This window comes from Rattus norvegicus, chromosome 10, assembly GCF_021556685.1.
Source record: "Rattus norvegicus strain SHRSP/BbbUtx chromosome 10, alternate assembly SHRSP_T2T, whole genome shotgun sequence".
Classification (NCBI taxonomy): domain Eukaryota; kingdom Metazoa; phylum Chordata; class Mammalia; order Rodentia; family Muridae; genus Rattus; species Rattus norvegicus.
Window position 1 is genome coordinate 60,877,662 of NC_141543.1, and position 21,415 is coordinate 60,899,076.

A 21,415-nucleotide genomic window follows, 5' to 3' on the forward strand; every position below is an offset into this window, starting at 1 on the left:
TCAAGCCCAGGCCCGCCCCCTCCTTGAAAGCACAGACACCAAACTTAGGAGAACCGCTTCTTTTTATTGTAGTTCAGGACAGGGCGCGGTCACCCCCGGTCCCCTCCAGGGGTTGGGCAGCAGTTTTGCAGGGCCAGGGATGACGTCTCGCCAGGGTAACAGTCCCAAAGGACACCAGATGAGTGGGACAGATGGACTGAGGAGTCTTTAAATAAGGAGGGGAATGGGGAGAGTCGGACTGCGCTCTAGCGCACCATGTATTCCTTGCGCTTATTGAGACGAACTTGGCAGAAGGAGAAGCCCCCGAGGAGGAGGTAGAGGCCCGCGGCGATGAAACAGTTGTAGCTGACTTGCTCGTACAGGTTGTATATGTTCTGAGGGCCGTTCCTGAAGGTGGCGAGTGAGCAGGGAAATGTAAACCATTCAGAGCATCCAATATGCAAGTTCTATGTATCAGACGCCATGCTAAAGCACTTTGACTTCTACTAGTCTTTCCGAGAATCATACCAGCTGAGTTCTATCATGGTGTCCATTTTACAGAGGTAGACTAAGGAGCAGGAAGGCAAAATATTGGAAGAGACCACATCTAAGCTGGTGGGCTGGGGGTAACCAAGGAAACCTGACTTGCAAGACTGCTCCTAAGTCCCCCTCCACCCCTCCTGCCCTCATCCTGGGGTTTGAAAGTAGGACCCTGCGTGTGAAGCACACGTTTGCCATTAAACTTATTTTGTAAAGAGCAGCCCTTGAAGTCCCCAGCCTAGGGCCATAAATGTCCAGTCTTCAGAAGTGTCCTCCACATAAACCCAAACCATGCTACTTCTCATCTACGCCCAACTCGCCCAAGTACCCGACCACTTACTCAAAATCTTTCTCTGTGAAGGGGACATCCTCAATTAACACAGCAGAATGGACATTGAAAAATATCCCGAGCATTATCTGGAAGAGTAAGGGGATAGGTAGGTTGTCAAATTCTTACCTTACGGCTTTGGTTACTCCCTAGGCTCCTCCCATTTCTAATGTTGGCCCAACACCAGAGATTAACTAGAAAGGGCTAGGAGCAGGGTGGTTGTATCTGGAATCGGACTCAGCCATCTGTAACAGGGAGCGAGGTAGGACACTGGGAAGAGTGACTGGGTATAAGGAGGTATATAGCAATCAGCTCTCCAAGACGCGTCATTATCATGGGAGCAGATGGAAGAGATGAGGGAAACACACTTCATATTTCTGGAAGTGGCGGTCATTAGAGCCTTGGGGAATCAAGGCCTCAGCTACCGTTTTCGAAGGCAACACACTCCCCCTCGCCCCCATGCAACTCACGCAAGTCTCAGGGACCGTAGCTCTTGTTTACCTTGAGGGGTCCGCAAATTTGCCAGAGCTGGCTCCCATTCCCAGGGTCCTGCCCCAGCACCCTTTCGCTCCAGTTCCCCAGTTGTTTCGATCTGAGTTCTGTCTCGTTTTCCAGCAGCTATTTAGCCAGCCCCTTAATCAGTCTGCTGATTCCTAAGGCCTGCGGGTTCCTCGGGTCCCTGCCCTTCAACCCCAGAACCCCTCAGATCCGCTCCGATTCTCGCAGGTTAGTCCCCTCACCAACATGATCACTCCCCAGGCGCTGAGGACGATGCCACAGGCGGCCAGCTTAGGCCCACAGCACAGGAGCGACGCCATGGAGGAGGAAGGGAGGGATCGCTAGAGACTGTGCGGAGTGCGGTGTAGAAGCAGCAAAAGGGAACCCTGGAGAAGCCGGGACGGGAGCTGGGTTTGGGGACTTGAGCGGCGCAGAGCGACGGGGGCGTGGCCTCAGGCGCGGACCACTCTGAGGGGTGACTTTCAGAAAAGGATGCTGTGACGTGTGGTGAACCAAGCTGGGGAGGGAGAACGCGGTGACGGAAACCAAAGCAGAAACTGTACAAGTCCTCCTTGAACAGTGTGGCAGGGGCGTGAGTGATGCAATAACTAGGGCCTGAGGGTTCTCGCTCATCGCCTACCCCTGCTTGGAATGGAAGGAACAGGCTTCTCACGTGACCTACTTTGGCAGATCACATGACCAGGAACCAGCTGTAACTTGGTGTCAGGAAAGAGTTCAGGAAACCGTTGAGTTGAGTTGTGTTAGGATTGTTGTGTCAGGACGAGAGGCTTGGGGTCGTCTGGATCCTCACATACATTCTTAGTCTTGGGTGGTCTTCTGTGATGGGAAAAACGGTAAGCGAGTCCGGGAAATTCGATGTGCGGGCCTATTGCTTCTATCCAGGTCTCCCTTTTGAAAGATGCTTTGACACTTTGAAAAGAAAGAGTTCCCTCCTGGGGCTGAGCATCCTGCTTTGAGGGACGCTTTTTAAATAGTTGACTTCTTGATCCTGAAATGCTTTACTTGAAACGCTGTATCGTTATAAATGCCACATTGAGGAAAAACAAGGGACTAGGAAAAGCAGACTCACTGAACACATGAAGGAAAGCAGCCTTACTAAGTGTACTGGAGAAAGGAGAAAATAACAGAAATATTGCTGTTGCTTCTTTCTCCACAAAAAAAGCTGCTGCTACTTTGAGTAAGACAGGACACAAGCTGTGACTAGGTTACAGTTCCAGTGCTGTAAGGAGACACCATGATCACGGCAACTCTTATAAAACAAAGGATTTAACTGGGGGCTGGCTTACAGTTTCAGAAGTCTAGTCCATTATCATGGTGGGTAACGTGGCAGCATACACGCCATGGCCTGGAGCAATAGCTGAGGGCTATATCCTGATTGAGGGTGGGGGTGGAGGGGTCAGGACTGACTGGCATGAGTTTTTGAAACCTCAAAGCCCACCCCTAGTGACACACTTTCTCTGACAAGGCCACACCTCCTAGCCCTTGTAATCCTTTCAAAAGGTTCCATTCCTGTTTTTGAAACCTCAAAGCCCACCCCTAGTGACACACTTTCTCTGACAAGGCCACACCTCCTAGCCCTTGTAATCCTTTCAAAAGGTTCCATTCCTGTTGTTGATCAAGCATTCACCTATATGATCCTATGGGGCTATTCTCATCCAAAGCCACACAAGATGTAAAGATAAGACTAGGTCTTCCTGTCCAGCACAGAAATTTGGTAACTCCGCTAGTAAGAAACATTTGTAGTAAGTATGTGGGGTAGAGATGTTTAAAGAACACTCTCTCCCCTCCAGGGCTGGGGTTCCAGCTTAGGGCCAATGATGAAAAAGAATTTTGCACTTGAGATTGGTGTACCCATCCTAGTACGGACGGCACAGAACTATTGAGAAAATACATTTTAATCTCAAAACCCCAGCACCAAACAGAAGAACACTGTCATGGACTGGAATCTTGTGCCATTTTTTTTCTCTTCATTTTGTGGATATTGTTCTTCAAAGGGTTGGGGAAGAGAACCTTGTGAAGCAGACAGTTGTTACTGGGTGTAAGTGAGCTGGGAGTACTGGATTGAAACAAGGATTTCCTGCCTCTCTTCTGTCTGTGACTGTTGGGCAAGGAAGCAACTTGGTGAAATGGTTTTTATTTGGGTCCAGCAACACCTTTATTTAGATCTATTTAGGGTATGTGTTCAAAGTGGGTTCAAAATGGGAAAGTAGGGGGTGGAGGGGAAGAGTATGGAATTTACACGTTGGCCATCAAGCATGAGGTCTGGTTCCTGGCGAAGGAGAATTAGCTGAAGTAGCTGACTTCATCCAGAAATATAATTTTCCTCTCCTCAGCCATGGCTCTTGGGTGTTTTGAAAATGGGGTCTGAGGCTTGTTTGAGGTTAGACCAAATCTAACCTGAACTCATGCAAAGCACTTTTGTTTTTGTACTTGTTTTGTTTTGTTTGTAAAGACAGGGTTTCAGCCCTGGCTGTCCTGGAGCTCACTCTGTAGGTCAGGCTCTTCTTGAACTCAGATCTGCTGCATCTGCCTCCCAAGTGCTAAGATTAAAGGAGTGCACCACTACGCCTGGCTTTGTTTTGTTTTTAAATGGCAGAACAAGGCGGAAAGACTACCCGGTGACTTGCAAAGTTCATATCTTAGTGTCCATACCTAAAGCTTTATTGGAACGTAGTCACACACACACATAATGTTGGTGGCTGCCTTAGTCGTACAGTGAGAGAGCTAAGTAATTGTGGTAGAAAGTGGGTGGTCCTCCAAAGACTAAACTGTTCCTCTTAACAGCAAAACATTCAGTGCCCCGTAGTAGAATGCTGATGTGTTCGGTCAGAAGAGGAATTTGAGTCTCAGCAGCAGACATAAGAAGGCACATAATCAAGTGGGTAGTGGCGGTCCTAGAGCTGACGAAGTCTTCTGGGTCCCAGTGGCTCTGCCTCAGATGGTGATGCTGTTCTCTATACGGCTAGGCTTGAGGTATTCGTAGGGCAGGTCAAGCTGCTGATTCCGGGCTGTAATCTCTTTCTCCAAATTTTCCAGATCTGCTTGAAATTGGCTGAGCACAGCTTTGGTCCTTGGGTCTGAGAAATACTTTTCTTTGTGGTGTCCTAGAGGTACCTGAGACAGAAAGGACCGTTCAGGCCCCTGTCGGAAGACAGAGCTCCTGATGCCCAGCCCCTTGCACCGACCCCCCAGTGTTACTTCCCACTCCTTGATCATTACTCACCATGTCTGGCTGGAGGCGGCCCAGGTGCCATGTGATGGTCATCTGCAGACAGGACTTCTGAACATCAGGGAGTGAGCCCATGATGGTCTCCATCGTCACATCGTCCTTGCTGGTTGGTGGAGGCATCCTCATTGTGCATGGAGCATTAGGTACCCAACCGTACCAGTCCAGCTGCAGAAGGAAGCCTTGGCTTTAGGACCCACGCGTTAGGGTTTGAATTCCCGCCTCTCCCTTCAGCTCTCCTCACCTGGCCCTGGTTGATGGCAGCATGCTGGGAAGTACATGTGAAAACACACATGGTAAGGAAATGGCAGAGCTGTGCCCGGGACTGGAAGGAGACAGGGAATCCTGGACAGGGAAAGAGCAGGATTTAAAGAGGAACGAAATAAAGACGGTTTAGCGGGTCTGTATTTTATAACAGGTGTGTATCTGTTTGTGTAGACGTATTTGTATCAGATATGGGTTTCAATACCCGCCTCATCCTTCATCTTGATTACTTTAGACCCATTGCCTAACCTCTCCACACTCTAACTTTTCCATCTGCACAGTGGATGCAGTGGTGCATGCATGTAGCCCCAGCTGAGACAGGAGGATTGGGGTCCCTGGCCAGCCCAGCCTGCACCATTGTCTGGGGCCACACAGTGAGGTCTTCAATTTAAAAAAAAAAAGACACCCAAAAATTTAAATAGTGCTCCACAAATATAGATATTGTTATTATGAAAGGATTAGGGGCTGGGTGATCAGTTATCCCTAGTCGGTGAAGAATTTCTTGATTCTTTCTAGACAGTCTCTCTGTTATAAAATAAAGAATAAGAGATGTCCTGTTGCATGCCTGTAACCCCAGCACTTGGGAGGTTGAGGCAGGAAGAGCATGTGTTCAAGGCCAGCCTCCGGTACATAGTAGGTTTGAGGCCCAGCTAGATAACCCTGTCTAAAAATAAAGTCCTGAATCACCTCAAGCAACTTTATTTCCAGTGCACATGGGAACTTGGGACTTGAGCTGGTACATATACAATTACACCTGGGGAGATCAAACTGCTAGTCAAGATTACCCTGTGGAGGGAAAGCAGAGGCTAGCTTTGAACTCGGGTTCCTGGCTGCTACTCCATTACCCATTTCAATTTTAGCATACTTTCTCTAAGTCCATTAAAGTTAGGCAAAAATGAGCTCTGAGCCTTGAGAGAGAACAGCGAGGAGGGGCCGAGAGCTATTTTGTGAGGGTCAAAGTCAAGGTTTACACTGTGGAATGAATGCTGGCTCCTCTTCCACCCCCGCATTAGGACTTTGAGATCAGCCACTAGTGTGGCTGTGAGGGGTCTTTGGAACATTATAAGGTTATGAGGGTGGAGCTCTCATGAGCAATGGCAGTGTCCTTATGAGAGAGATGTGATGACACGAAAGTCACCTGTGCAACCTGGAAGAATGTCCCCCAGAGCCCAAACACGCTGGCACCCAACCTCAGACTTTCAGCGTCCAGAACGGTGAGAAATACACCTCTGATACTTAAGCCCCGTCTGTCTCACTTCATTATTTCAATTCAAACAGATTGAAAAACTGAATATTTATTGTAAATTTCAGGACATAGAGACTGCTTGAGGAAACAGCCAGGGAGAAGAAGGGTCTTTTTGGACACATGAAGCCTAAAAGTGAGGACCGAGAAACACTAGAGAAAGCTTGGTCCTAGAAGGGTTGGGGTGGTGAACCCTTTGCAGATTTCTCAAGGAGACGATCTCTCCAGGATATTCCTGCATTGCAGGGTCTGGCCATGATGGTGTCCCTACCCTATAAAGAAGCAGTGGATGGGATGCAAGGTGGTAGTCTTGAGATGGAGGGACCCTCAAAGCCAAGAGGAGGACACCCTGCTTAGATAACCCATCTAGGGCTAGTTCTCTCAGTGTGTAAAGGAGAAAATGGGTAGAAGTTGACTGAAAATAATGGTTGCACCCTCAGTGCTGGTAAGGGAGGTAGAAATGGAGGGCCAGGTTAACCAGAGGATTGACCTGAGCCCCAAGGATCAGGGTGCTGAGTTCAGATTTGAGCATAGCATGTAGATACCGTTGAGATGGCACCTAGAAATGACCTTGCAGCTTGGCAAACGTGCAGCATGCCAGAACCCTCCATGTGTGGACAGTGACAGGCAAGAAGAAAACAGGAAGAATTAGTAGGACCTGAAGGGCTTTTCCCCATTTATGTCTTCAGGCAGGGAACCGTGAGTGCTGGCCATCAACCTCAGCAGGGACTGGGTAGAACTTGCTGGCCATGGCTCTGGACTAGTTGAGCCTCATGCTGTAGCATGTTAGGGACATGATTGACGACCAGAGTGTGAGCGGCAGGCGGGTCTCTTTATGAGCACAACCTGGGCATATAGGATGCTCCTGGGTGTTCGCAGGCTTGGCAGATACTTTCATGAACGGAAGGGAAGGTGTGACTGGGGAGTTCGGTCCCTGGGGTCTGGGGAGGGGCACTTGCTGGGTCTCTGTCTCTGGGACAGATCTTACCTCTGTCCTGGGCATGGCACAGCCCCACCTCAGTGATCTCCCGACACCAGGCCTGCAGCTCTGGGTCTCCCCTCACAATATCGTCACTCTGGTAGAAGAGATGGACCATCCCGTTCACATACCTGCCCAGAGAAGGAAGCTGAGCTGAGAGCAGAAGGCTCCTCCTCTCACCTCTGCACCCCTTTCCATGGCTGCCTCTCATCTGCCTCTCACTGTGCCTGGGCCAGATGCTATCAGACTTGTGTTTCGAGGTTTTAATTCTCATGTAAATATCCAATTAGTTTATTGCAGTATCGTCAAAATGAAGGCCTTGCTCATCCTACAAGCATCTGTGATTTACACCCCAGGGCTTGTCTACGCTGATGTAAGGAGATAAAAGTAATTCTACGACTCTACACCTGGCTGCTATCACTCCTGACAAACCCCTGACTCCTCCAGATCCCCTAGCCTCCCCTCTGACAGCCCTCCTGGTCTGGATCCCTCCCCTGCCCTAGTCCCTTTGTTTCTAAGCCTTACAGCTGACTCACCTGGTCCTTAAGTTTCTCTCTCTGGGGAGATGCTCTTTGCCCCAACCCAGATTTCATCCGTTTTCCTTTGAGTCGCTGGTTCCCTCACTCACCTGGCAGTGACCTCCCAGAGCTGCAAAGCGTCCTGAGCGTAGAGGGCACTTGGGACTCTCAGCAGGCCTCGGGTAGCCAGATCATCGGGAGGACAGAGGGAGCAGTACGTCAGCTGAGCCACTGCCCGAGTGAGCAACTGAACATGGCCGCCTCCACCTGTGCTCACTACCTGGGACAAGAGAGTTGACACTTCTTGGTGGGTGGAACCCAGGGTAGAGAACCAGGGCCATAGTGGGCTCAGAGGTGGAGTTTTCAGATTTGTCATCATGCATGCGAGGGACAGGACTCATAGGCCAAGGTTTGAGATTGTTACGGGCATTAGTCTAGCATCCCCAAGTGTTCAGACTGTCAACGGGAGCTGGAAGATTAGGTGGCTCCGTACCTCCCTTACCTGATCAAATATCCCTCCATCTGAGATGAGCTGGGTCCGGCTCCGTGTGTTAATTTCCATAGTGTAACGGATGTGCGGAACTAGGAGCTGGGTGGAGAGTAGAGGGGCTGTACTCAAGACCTTCCTTGTAGGACTTGATGCCAAGGTGACACCCAGCACCAAGCATAATGTCCTCCTGTCCCTCTGGTGCTTTCATTCAGGTTGAACTCTTGCTTCTCTGGTCACTCATTCATATTCTCTAAATTCCTCAGGAGTTGTCCACTTAGAGCCAATAGTGACCAGGATTTCAACCCACACCTTACCACACAGACACTTGGCCAAGATAATCAACGTCTAATCTGCAATACCCACATCTGCCAACAGGGGGCAATACTAGGCTCTTATCTGGGGGAGCTGTAGCAATGTGTGTGACCTGTGAAGTGTTTGTCTACATAAAGGATCCCCACTAATACTGTTGTTCATTCCCTTCCACCTTGAGTGTGGGTGTCTTGTAGGGGCTCTCAGCCCCTTTTGATTTCCTTATTATAGTCTATCATTTATATCTGCATAGTTTAAATTAGCCTGTATATTCCTTACCAAAACTGTACCGCCAGTCTTTGGTTATTTGACTCTTGGGTTTCTTCGGGAGTGCCTGGAGGGGAGGGTATATGAAGCTGTCTGCTTACACGGCAGAGGTGTTGCCATCCATCCTGTCCCCGGCCTTGTTGGTGCGGTTGGCCTCCCCTCTCCTTTTCCTTGGCTGTTTCAAAATGCCACCTCATTCTCACATACTTTCTTCTGTCTTCCCTCTTCACACAGCTAATATTCATGCTTCGTCTAATCTTGGTATTTATCTAAATTGCTTATGCTAAACATAGGCGTGACTCAGCGCGCTCTCCGATTTTGAGATATCAAAGTAGTTCACACTGATCTGATATTTCTTGAAAAATTCACACAAGATTCAGAATGACAAAGCCCCAAGTCCACATGAGGAGAAAAGATGCCTGGAAAGAACCCCGAACAACAATTGCTAGAACTTTTTAGATAGCATTTAGTGTGTGTCACGTTATAATTTATGTCATTTATCCCTTAACAAACCCACCAGAGACCTCTCATCATTTTAAAAATGTTCACATCTAGGCTGGAGATGCAGCTCAGTTGGGAAAATGCTAGGATAGCATATATAAAGCCCCCAGGTTCAAGTCCCAGCACCCCATAAGCTGGGACACAGGAGGACCAGAGAAGTTCAAGGAAATCTTTGGGTATAGAGAGTTTGAGGCCAGCCTGGGTTGTAGGAGCCCACCGTCCCCAAAGCAAAACAAAATGAAAAGAGTAGACATTTGGGAAATGTCCAGGTAAGATTTGAAATTTAGACTCTGACAATCATAAAGACCAAATTAGTCACAGTAAGGAGGCCCTTGGGACATTTGCACATTTAGCCCTCCTGTGTGTCCTGAGAGATGAAGCCATTTGCCATGGATGTAGTTGTTAGGATGGATGGAGGCAGGAGGCTGGGCCAGAAAGGAGAACTTCATGTGTGGCTAGCGGCTGTGACTGTACACATCGGCTAGGACGCAGATGGCCTCATGCAGTAAATAAAGTCCAAGTTACTATTACTCAGACTGTGTTACCCAAAGGGGTCATAGCTATGTTGGCCAGGCTTGGGCAGTCAGAAGCATCCAGCTGGAGCGATTTAATTGTCCTTGCCACACACCTCACTTGATACCTGCCAACACTTTATATACACCATGTGGCTAAAACTAGACACCTTTGGCCCTTGAACTAGCTCTGGCATATTCTCTAGGTATGAAATGTCAAGATTTTTCAGATCATTTTTATTGTTTTATTTGCTTGTGAGTATGTGGGGATGTGTGAGTCATGGTGCCCACGTGGAAGCCAAAGGAAGTTGGTTTCCTCCTCTCTCTCCTCCCTCCATCACCCTGCTGGGGCTACAGATGTGCCACATTTGGACTTGGCATGGGTGCTGGGGATCCAAACTCAGGTCCTCAGGCCTGAGCAGCAAGCATTTGATCCACCAGCCACCACCTCCATCCCCAGTTGGTTCTTACCCACCTGTCTTCCTTGCTAAATACTAAATTTTCTTAGGTAGGAATAAAACCCCCTCCACTCCCATCTGACAATAGTTCAGCTATGTTGTGAACCCTTGTGAAACTGCCAGATATTTGAGATTTTCAGAGATCTCACTTATAATATTCCCAAAGAGATGTTAAAATAATTTCCAAGGTGTCGATACAGTTTTCTGTGCCCAGCTTCTCTCACAGATAACTATGAGGATTTTTGATGTTGTATCTACCTCCTTTGAGTTGTGGGGGTGTGGAGACAGGTGGATTCCAGGGACTTGCTGGCCAGCCAGTCTAGACAAAATGGTGAGTTCTAGGTCCAGTTAGATACTCTATTTCCAAATAGCTCATTTGGGACTAAGTCTGTACCTTAAAGATAGGGTGTAGTCCTGGGAGGCACCTCATGGTGGCAACAGCAATGACTTCAGCCACCAGATGAGTGTTCAGCAAATGGAATTGGAGCTCCTGCAGTTGGAAATCTGAATTTCGGACCCAGATCTTAGCCAAGAGCCAGGCAAGTGGAGGATCTGAGGGCAGGAACAATGTTGGAGCTGGGGAGCTGGGATTGGGAGGCTGAATCTGGGAAAAATAGAAATTGAGTAGTGACTGATCTCCTACTCTGTGTGTGACATAGTCACAGTTCCTGGGGCGTTGATGACTCAACAGAACCATCTCCTTCCAGAGGCTGACACTCAAGCGGAAGTGATGAGAGACCTGTCCCTCCGCTTTTCTAGGCATAGTACCACGAGGGGCAGGCTGGGTTCTGGAGATGGGAAGCAGGGCGTCCAGGAAGGAGGTCCTAGGAGTGGGTGTGTGGGGTCGTGAGGCTGTGAGGTAAGTGGTGAGAGAGAGCAAGGGCTGACGGTGTGAGCTGGTGTGGTATACAGTGCTTTAACATTCAGGAAGCAAAGGCAGGTGGGTCTCCGTGGGTTCAAGGCTAGCCTGGTTTACATGGTGAATTCCAGGCCAGTCAAGCCACACAGTGAGACCCTGTCTCAAAGGACAAAAAACAGGGCAGAGATGGATGTGTAAGACTACTGACAGTGCTCATCCATGTTTGGTGGGAGCAGTGGGTGAAGAGACAGTCAGGTGACCGTGGAAGTTTAGGAGCAGAGGATGCCGAGATTAAACGTGTGGTCCTCAGCCACTTAATTTGGAACGTGTAAAGAAAGCACTTTCTTAGGCCCCACTTCAGACACACTGAATGAGAAAGTCTTGGGGTAGGACTTAACAGACTTCCTTCCCTCTACCGCGCCACCCAGGGCCTTGTGCATGTTAGGTAAGCGCTGAGCGCTGAGCTACACCCCCGACCCAGAAGCCTGTTTTTAACAAGCACTTGAGGTGATTCAGAAGCACAGTAACATTCTAGAGCTGCTGATAATGGAATGAGGACTCCAGAGGATGTTTGGTTTTGTTTGGTCTAAGATCTTCCTATATCGCTCAGGCTGGCCTGAAACTTGTCAGGTATCCTCGGGTAGTCTTGAACTCAAGATCCTCCTGCCTCCAGAGTGTTGGGATGACGAGTGTGTACCACCACACCCAGCTGCTTCTGTGACTCATGATTAGACACTTTTATTTGGATGAGTCAGGGGGACTGGACTGTGAAATGAGGGTGGGTCTCAGTAGAGACGGGGCCTGGGAGCCAAGCACCCAGAAGCAGCATCAGGAGAGAGACACCTAGGAAGCCTTACCTGGATAGCCATGGGGAGCAGCTTCCCACTGGGGTCCATCCTCAACATGACAAGAGGGGCAGCCAGGTACTGCTGTTCTCCTCGGATCACATTAGCTGGAATTCCATCCAGCAGGATAAAGTCAGCCTCAAACAGGCATCCATCCTGGAGAAAGGAACACATCCAGTGTTAGAGTCAAAGTTCACACAGAAACAGAGACAAAGGTTAAGGCATTTAGTTTAAAGAAGTTGATTTCAGCTTCATTCACCGTCCTCCTACCAGTCCCAGAGTCCTCTTGCAGAGTTATTGTTCCTGGTTGGTTAGGTTCTTCCAATCTTAAGTCAAAACCAAACCAAACCCAGCCTGATGAGATATCGTGTAGCTATCTCATGTGGGGATACATGTACATCCGGGTACAGAATGGGCCTGCTCAATCCAGTTTATATCACAGGCACTATCTACCTGACTCAGTGTCCAGATGGCCAGTCCCCCGTCTTCTCCTTCCTAAGTGGTCTCTCTGCCGTCAGCTTCCACCGCCTCAGCAATCCCTCATCAGCTCCGTAAGAATCTCACCCACCCTGAGGAATATTCCACCGAGCCTCCAGAGCTGCCACTGCCACTGAATACAGTGTGCAGTTACCCTCCTGGTGGCTACTCCTCATACTCCTTTCTCTAAACATTTCCCAGAAAACCTCCTGCATCTCCTACAGCACAGGGTTTCCTGTTTCATCTGCCACGGCCACTAGAGTCCAGAAAAAAACTTCAGCAAGAATGTCATTGTTCCAGCTAACGTCTCTGAACCCAGCCTCTGCCCTCGGACTCCATGTTTTTCCCCTGTGCATACAGGAGTTCCTTGTAGCTTTTACACAACAGTGCCGTTTTTCAGGACCTTTTCTCACTAGATGGAGCATGCACTGAGGGATACTTCTTTTTCCTCACTCAGTGTCACGTCTCAGCCTCCCCAGGAGCTCTTACACACCAGTAACAAGAGAATGATGCCGGCAGGAGGAAGTTACCTTGAGTTCTTTCTCCAGCTGCGCTTGAAGCTCCTCTGTCCCAGGGGGCAGTACCAGTCTGGAGGGCAGAGAGGTGGAGCGTCTCAACAGCATGGGGTTGGCGCCATTGAGAAACTGGTAGCCAAAGAGCTCATCTTCCTGCCAACACCGGTGAACCTTCTCTGGGGTGGGGTCAGGGGACAGAGAAAGAACAAGATTTACCACAGCTTAGATGTTTCTGTTCTTTGCATTGAACCCCAGGGATTTAGACGCTATCCTATGCTCAGCCCTTTTTTTTTTTGTCACTTTCGAGGCCTCTGAGAATATCAGACATAGTATATCTTAATGTGGCAAGGACCCATGGGGACCATTGTTTGTAATGAAAAGGGGCCACTAGGAGGTTATGGTGATCTGGGGAAGCCACTGACCAGCCAAGGCACTCTTCTGGCCCCAGAAGATCTGATCAAAGTCTTCCAGACGGTTCCAGCTTCTCAGGAGGGTATAAACACGTTTGAGGCCCATTTCCAGAACCCTAGGATGGGTGTTAAGACATGAACCCATCACCTGACCCTCAACTCCTCACGTAGACCTCCATGCTTGGATCTCCCAGCCCCTATCCCATGAGCATCAACCCTCTCCTTACCCCGCCTTCAGCGTCCATTCAAAGTCCAGTCTCTTCTCCTCATGGAATCTCATGTTTGGAGGGAGGTCATCCTTACAGTCTGCTGCTATTGTCTGAGGTAAGCCTTGCTTCCAGGTGGCCCAGCTACAAGTTGGGGACAACACTTCAGAGAGAGTGTTGAGATCAGTGATGGGTGTGGGGTGGGAAGAGGGGGTGGACAGTCGAGAGGTCTGTGGGTAGATGGTTACCGGTAGGTCTGTTGTCTTTCCTTCAGTTCCTTCTCTCGATGCTTCTGGAAGACATCCAAGGCATTGTCTCCTGCCAGACGGGCTGGGGAAGGTTAGAATTAGCTGCACACCTTGTCTTGTTCTGAGCACTCTTCCGCTTCGCTTGTCCCTCTCTCTCTGTCTCTCTCTGTAGCCGAAGTCCATGTTTTCTGCTGGGCTCAGTGGGCTTATCTTTGGCTTTGCCTCCCTTTACTGATCCCCAGACACATTCATCCGGTTCTGGCTGGTTTGAGCTCACAATTTCACTTACTTCAACCCTCATCTTTCTCTTCCGGACCAGAATCCTATATCTGCCATGTTTCCCTGTTCCTTAAACTCATACTCTCCTACCTGACTCTATCAATCTCTAAAGTGTGTGTGGGGATGGGGTGGGGGGAGAATCACAATAATTAAGGTGATGAAAGCTTTGTCACCGACACCACACCTATTGCTACTTGTTGCTTTGGCTAATCTCACACCCTAAACTTCATCCGCTCATGGTCAGCCATACTTAAATCGCCAGCTTCACTTCTGGAGCTGATCACCACTCTACAGCTACTGACCTGTCTCAGGTGTCACCTCATCTGGATCCAGCTGTCTCCAGGTGTTCCCTCCTGCCCTTACAACCCGGCTTTCACTTGCCTCTGGACATCTCTTTTTCATTTCCCACGGTAAAAATGTGAAGTTTTACAGCTCTTTTGCATGCCAGGTGGTCCTCACAAGCCAATCAAATTAGCTGCCCGTCAGCCCTTCCTCCTTGACCGTCGCTCATTGGCCAGCCCTTGTTCTGTAGCCCTTCACCCGTCCCTGTCCTCACTAGTAATGAATCACAGAACTCCTGTTTTTCTTTGCTTCCCCGTGTGTGTGTGTGTGTGTGTGTGTGTGTGTGTGTGTGTGTGTGTGTGTGTCCCCGGCTCCATGACCTACTTCCTATCTAGGAGAACAGTCTTCGGATCTCTTACCCCCCTCTAGAATTAAAGAGGGAACATAACTTCAGTTCCTCACTTGTGCCCTGGGCACTCACTGTACGGTGCGTGGGTGCTGACCTTCCTCCATGTTCTTTCCCTCTCCTCTTCTTTAGTCCTATTCCCCCACCCCATCGTCGCCAGCATTCCCCCCCACCCTCCCCTGCTCTGTCCACTTCCCCAGGGTAGGATGCTGCCTGCTCACCTGTCCCCTCCGGCAGTCTCAGGATTCCTTCTCCCTGCACCCAGCGGTAGCAGGGGAAGACGGCCTCTGCGCTCGTCCCGGGCCCCTGAACTGTGATGAGGTTGCAGAACCAGGCGTCGTCCACAACTGTGTGCTCTTTGTGCAGTTTCACGAACTGCAGTGGCCCCAAGTCCTCGGCAACATCGAAATCAAACTCCTCCTCCTGCGGGGACCACAATTAGTAGAAGGGATTGGGAGAAGACTTTCGGTGGCGGAGCCTCCCCTTTGTGGAGCCTCAGTTTACCGCAGCCGTCAAAGAACACACCTTGCCCCTGCTCTCCTCCCCTCTTCCACCCGCAACCTGTCTGGTAGGTCTAAGGTGTTCCATTTCTGAGGGAAGACCAGAGTCTACAGAGCGCTGACCAGAGATTTGAGCTGATGACACGATCATCACCCGTTTCATTCCGTTCACTGAGCTCCTACTGGAGCTGGAGGAGCTTCGTTTGACCACAAGTCCTGTATTTATACCGACTCAGAAGCTGCCTGGGTCGGGGTCTGGGAAAGGAGACCATCCTGGCCCGTAATTGACATCCCTCCGGACGTTCCACCTCCACAAAACGCCACCGTGGTCGTACTATCACAGTCCCTAGCCTCCTGTCCCTTGCCAACCTCCTACTTCCAACTCGGACACTGGAGAGCCCCAGCTCTTGCTCACTGACCTTGCCCCGCGCTGGCCGCAGCTGCAGCTCCAGCCTCGCCTCCCTGTGCGCCCCGACCAGCCACAGACGCACCAGGTTGACGGATCCCGAGAAGAGCCAGGCCCCAGTGACCACGCGGACGCGGTAGCGGCCCATGGCGCCCTCTGGCCTCAGGAGGCGATCCAAGTCAAGTTCAATGCGAAGACCGCCCAGGGCCACCGTCGCCTCAGGGCCAGGTCCAGGGCTTTAAAAAGATGGACCTGTGTCCCCGCCCTCACAACTCAAAGGCACTCCCAAGTCCCCGCCCCAGACGAGCCTGAACCTGCTAGCCCAGCCCAAGAGCAGGGTTTACTTTTGGATCTGCTACAGCGTGAGGGAGAGGCTTAGAGCTTAGATAAGGAAGGGGACTCTCTAGACTTATAGAGAATCCCTCATGCAAGAGCCTCCAGGCCGGAGCTAAGGAGACTTAGGGCCCTTCCCAAGATCTCTGGGCTTGCAAAGGGATTGAAACCATTTTTCAAAAGGAGGAGGGAAAGGTGTCTTTTTTTGGGCGGAGAGGAATGCTTGTAGCAGGTGAGCCTGGGAGGGCTGGAGGCCCTGTTAGGCCATCTGTGGTCCCCAAACGCCCCCAGTCCTTGCTCTGTACCTCTTTTGAAATCATCTCTTCAATACCACAACCCCCGCCCCCCTGGGATTCCCAGGCTGCCTTGAGCCTAAAAAGAGAGCATTTCCAGACTTACAACCCCACCCCTCCCTTCTTCCCCGCCCTCATCGTCTCTTCCACTCACCTGAACATCGTTAAGGTTTCAAATACACAAAATGTCATGGGCCACACATCTTGAGGGAGACCAAGGACAGTGAATGCCTCATTTTGCCCAACCTCGTTCAGATGTTGGGTGCAGAGTACCACTGTGGATATGGGGGTGCAGTATAGAATCAGGGGTTCAGCAGGAATAGGTAGGTGTCATGCGTTTATTTCTTCCAGAAAAGGAGAGTGAGCCTTTCTTTAGTGGATCCCAGGTTGGGTTTTCTTCCTAAGTTACCGCCTGGTCTTGGGTCTCAGAAAAGGAAAGTCATGAACAGCAGTTAGAACAGTGCTTGGTAGGGACTTTGTGAACAATGGGAAAGCAGTTCAGGACTCAGACTTTGTCACTTGTACAAGTCCCTAACTAGGGTTTTGTGAACTAAGACGTTATGATTTGGTGGCTAGGGCCAGGAGGATCTGTTTTCTGGGTCTAGGATGCTCCTACTTGCAGGAAGGGAGAGTCTGAGGCTTTCTAGGTTACACCTTCAGGCCTCCAAAGCCTGAGGTCCTTAGTGGATTACCACTGTACATTTTCCAGGCCCACTCCTGCCTAAAAATTCCGTGTTCTTGGTTGGGTGTCTGTCAAGTGATAGCCCCCCTTCATTTCCATGTTTTGGGGTCACCTTTTTCTGTACATTCCCCTTGGTTCATGACAGCAGGCTGTGGCCCTCTCCACACACATTTTAGTAGGTCATGTTTTGCCTTCTCAGTTTGGTTCGTATCTACTAGGTGAATCCTTAATTCAAAACTTCTTCTCTAGTGCCTTATGACTAGTTTTCTGCCACTTTGGTGTGCTGTGAGGTGGTGTGTGTGTGTGTGTGTGTGTGTGTGTGTGTGTGTGTGTGTGTGTGTGTGAAAGAGAGAGAGAGAGAGAGAGAGAGAGAGAGAAACACTAAGAAAAAGAATCTGAATTTCTGAATTGCTACCTAAGCTTAATGACGAGATGTGTGACACAGAGCCCTCTGTGTATTAACTTACTATTATTCATGATGGAATGTCATGAACCCCTCTCCCATTTCTTTTTTTTTTTTAAGATGTATTCATTTATTATATATAAGTACACTGTAGCTGTCTTCAGACACACCAGAAGAGGGCATCGGATCTCTTTACAGATGGTTGTGAGCCACCATGTGGTTGCCGGGAATTGAACTCATGACCTCTGGAAGAGCAGTCAGGTGCTCTTAACCGCTGAGCCATCTCTCCAGCCCCCCTCTCCCATTTCTTACCCATTGCTTCCTCAGTTTCTACCAGGATGCTCACTTCCAAGTCCTGCTTCCCCCTCATTTTTCAGTTTTTAAGCACATGTAGTATATTGAGAGGATACAGTTAATCTTTAATTGTTCCCTGTAGTGCTGAGTATTGAACTCAGGGTTAACATATTTCTGTCTCTAAGTATCTTGTGTCAATCTACAAACCTATACAAGACTTGGGCCAGCTTCATTACTTGGAAACAGATGAGAACTTACATGTTTCCTGATATACATTCTCTCAGATTTCTCTCTCTCTCTCTCTCTCTCTCTCTCTCTCTCTCTCTCACACACACACACACACACACACACACACACATCTGCCTATCAGAGAGAGAGAGAGAGAGAGAGAGAGAGAGAGAGAGAGTGTTTTTACTCTGTAGGCCATGCTAGCTTAGAACTCACAGAGATCTGTCTGCCTCTGCCTCTGGAGTGCTGGGACTAAAGATGTGTGCCACCATGCCCAGCTTCTTTCCTTACATTTTAATAGAGAGAATTCAACATCATATTTTAAATCCACCCTCTGATGCTATCATCTACCTACATACGGCACAAGAAGGAACAGTGCCTTTTCTTTGTCTAGGACCTTCAAAGCTAACCTCTCCTGGGCCAGACTTCCAGTGCCTGCTGTCTGGGCCAGAGGCGTGACCTGTGTCTGCAGCTTTTAACCTCTGGATCAAAGCATTTCTCAGTGGGTTGTGCCCCGTGGATGTGGTCGAGCACAGCGACCCTTGCATTATTCCATAGCTAAGATGCTTCTTAAGACTTTTTCTAAATGTAACACTTCCATCCCTTTTCTTTCTCCCATGTCAAAATGCCTCACTTTACAGTCACTTTTTTTTTCTGTCTTTTTGTCTTTTTGGATGATGTCTCTACCGTCTTTGCCGTGTTACTTGGAGCTTGTGTATGGCACAGGGCTATGTAGACTCATATAAGTTTCTTGAGGCATTTACTCATCAGAAATTATCTAGACATTATTAGCCATGTAATTCTAAGTGTGTGGTCATAGAACATGATTTCAAGGCAGATAATGTAACATTTACTCTTCTAATTAGTAAGTTGAATACCCACCTGTCTCTACTTACAGGAAGACTGGAACTTTCCTCTCTGAGTGTGGTCATTGCTATCTGCCATTTTCTGATGTGACAGGGGGACCTTTGTCCTGTGAAATCTAATGAGTCACTTCCTAACACTTCCGAGATGATTTGCATAGGCCTCAACAGGGACACAAACTAGAGCTTCCAAACTCTGGGTTCACACAATTTTGGACAAGGTCTCCAAGAAGACTGTGGTGCTGGGGGCGGGGGCTGTGCCAAGGCTCTGTCCATCCTTAGTCTCCTGTACCCTTAGGCTTGGAGTTGAGTTCTGGTCATGGAGGATTCTCCTTTGAGATCATGGGTGTTCTTTCCCTAATGCAGACCTCCTCTGAGACCTTCTCAGACTTTCAGAGAGAACGTAACATTGGATAATGTAAAAGAATGCCATTGGCTGCCTTCTTTCCCTTTCCTGTACCACCCACTCTGTAGGACAGGAGTGTCAGAGTGGAGAAGGGGCACGGAAGCAGGGACCAGGAAGGAGGCAACTGTCTACCTTTGGCGGATGCACAAGGTGGGGGCACTCAAGTCTCAGAGAAGAAACCAGGAAGGCTTGTTCAGGATGGTTGGTTTTAATTATTTTAAAGAAACAAACCTGTGCTATTCTCTCTCTCTCTCTCTCTCTCTCTCTCTCTCTCTCTCTCTCTCTCTCTCTCTCTGTGTGTGTGTGTGTGTGTGTGTGTGTGTGTGTGTGGTGTGGGGTTCCCCTGAGGCTTTCCTAGACAGCATGGTTGGTTCACACCTTGAATTCCAGTAGTTAGAAGTCAGAGATAAACATGTCTCCGGGAGCTCAGTGCCAGCATAGGCTGTGTAGAACCTTGTCTCAGCGAGAAAGGGTGTATGTCACCTGACTCACCTCATAGAACTCTCCGGAGCACTGTAGGTGGGGTGTGTGTGTGTAGGCCAGAGATGATTGACACCAGGTCATCTTCTTATGTTTTCCACCTTATATGAGACCTGAAGAAAAGTTGAATGTCTAACAGTGAATGGTGGCTCCTGGGAGCTGGAATGTCCTAGTCTGACTTGTTGTTGCTATAACGGAACTCTGACCCTAGGCAGCTTGGGAAAGAGAGGGTTTTTTTTGTTGTTGTTGTTTGTTTTGTTTTGTTTTGTTTTTGTTGGCTCATATCCACCATTGAGGGGAATCAGGGCAGAAATTCACACAGGAGAAGACTCAGGAAACAGCCTTCTCACATCAAATCGCCAGCGAAGAAAATGCTCCAGAGACAGGCAGACCTCCATGAGTTCGAGGTCAGCGTGCTCTATAGAGTGAATTTCAGGATAGCCAGGGCTATACAGAGAAACCCTCTTACAAAAGAAGAGAAGAGAAAAGAGCCGCAGAGGAACACCTCAGAGCGGTCTGATGGACGCCATTGTTTAGCTCAATTCCCCTTAGCAGATGCCATTTTATAGCATGTTGACAAGAACTAACCATTACTTAGAGGGGCTGGAAGAAAAGGGGAAATATTGGTCAAAGTATACAAGACCTGACTTATGAGTGAGAATCAGGGACACAGCACAGTTCATAATAATGTATATCCTAAATTTACTAAGAGAATTAAAGTGTTCTCATATCAAATAAGTATTCATTATAATGCCAGGTGATGGTGGCGCATGCCTTTAATCCCAGCGCTTGGGAGACAGAGAATGGATCTCTGTGAATCTGAGGCCAGCCTAGTCAGCAGAGCAAGTTCCAAGACAGCCAGGGATACACAAAGAAACCTTGTTTTGAAAGCCCCCCAAAAGGAGTTTACATTATAAAATATTCATAATAAATATAAACAATAATAGGTATACATGGAACGAGACGGTGACTAGATGAGATGTAGATGTGTTAATTTTTTAATTACAGCAGTCATTTCACAATGTGTACATAACCATCGCACGCGCTGCAAAACGTACAACTTTCATTTTCCATCGTGCCTCCGCAGAGCAGGGCAAAGTTTCAGCCAGCACCTACGTCCCCCCTCTGCTAACCCAGCTAACAATCTTAGACCTGTGCTCCCAGACTAACGAGTCTGTGTGTGGGTGAGGCAGAGTACTGAGCTCTTCTGTGCACGGAGGAGCACGGTTCAGCAGAGACAGAGGCAGAGGCATAATGAGCCTTTCAGGTATGAAGGACCAAGGGAGAAACGGAGCTGGAGAGGGCAATGCGGAGGGCTAGCGAGAGGGAAAGCCTGAGTTGCTGGAGAAGGGGCGGAAGACCCGGTAGACCAGCAGTTCTCAACCTTCCTAATGCCGCAACCCTTTAAGACAGTTCCTCATGGTGTGGCGACCCCGGACCATAACATTATTTTTGTTGCTACTTCATAAATGTAATTTCGCTATGGCTATGCGTCATAGTGTAAAAGAACTGCGTTTTCTGGTGGTTTTAGGTGACCCCTGTGAATGGGTTTCAACCCACAGGTTGAGAACCCCTGGTGTAGAAGAAGAGAAAATCCTGAGAATGTGTGGGAAAATGGGTCTTCAGTGCTGCATTCTCACCAAAGGGGACAGGACACAAACATCTTACCTAGTCCAAAGGCAGCACATATAGCAATTAGAAAATAATGTCTTAAAGGCCCCACAGAGCAGGGCAATAATAAATGAGAGTTAGAGAAATGTGGCCCTAAGAAGCAAGGGGATACCTCCTCCCTCGTGACTGGAAAAAGGGAGATGCTCACAGACGGCAGTACATGGGACGATAGGTACGGGCACTCGTAATCTGTCTG

General features: G+C 49.0%; 2 protein-coding genes across 8 annotated transcripts; both read right to left on the bottom strand.

The window, feature by feature from the left end:
- Nucleotides 1-44: 44 nt before the first annotated feature.
- On the bottom strand, nucleotides 45-1,757 carry Rnasek (ribonuclease K). The gene is given in 3 exon segments (NM_001137561.2): nucleotides 45-387; nucleotides 860-936; nucleotides 1,588-1,757. Coding segments are annotated over 3 exon segments (297 nt in total). The 5' UTR covers nucleotides 1,666-1,757; the 3' UTR covers nucleotides 45-245.
- Nucleotides 1,758-3,501: 1,744 nt separating this feature from the next.
- On the bottom strand, nucleotides 3,502-15,781 carry Alox12 (arachidonate 12-lipoxygenase, 12S type). Of its 7 annotated transcripts, none has more exons than XR_015630371.1 (15): nucleotides 15,580-15,781; nucleotides 14,882-15,083; nucleotides 13,694-13,775; nucleotides 13,467-13,589; nucleotides 13,252-13,355; nucleotides 12,845-13,005; nucleotides 11,850-11,993; nucleotides 10,528-10,737; nucleotides 8,675-8,729; nucleotides 8,099-8,185; nucleotides 7,707-7,876; nucleotides 7,088-7,175; nucleotides 4,837-4,937; nucleotides 4,590-4,760; nucleotides 4,006-4,480 (listed from the first exon to the last, which is right to left on the bottom strand). XR_015630371.1 is itself a non-coding variant. In NM_001105798.2 (14 exon segments), coding segments are annotated over 14 exon segments (1,992 nt in total). In that variant the 5' UTR covers nucleotides 15,715-15,761; the 3' UTR covers nucleotides 3,502-4,300.
- Between the last annotated feature and the right edge of the window lie 5,634 nt (nucleotides 15,782-21,415).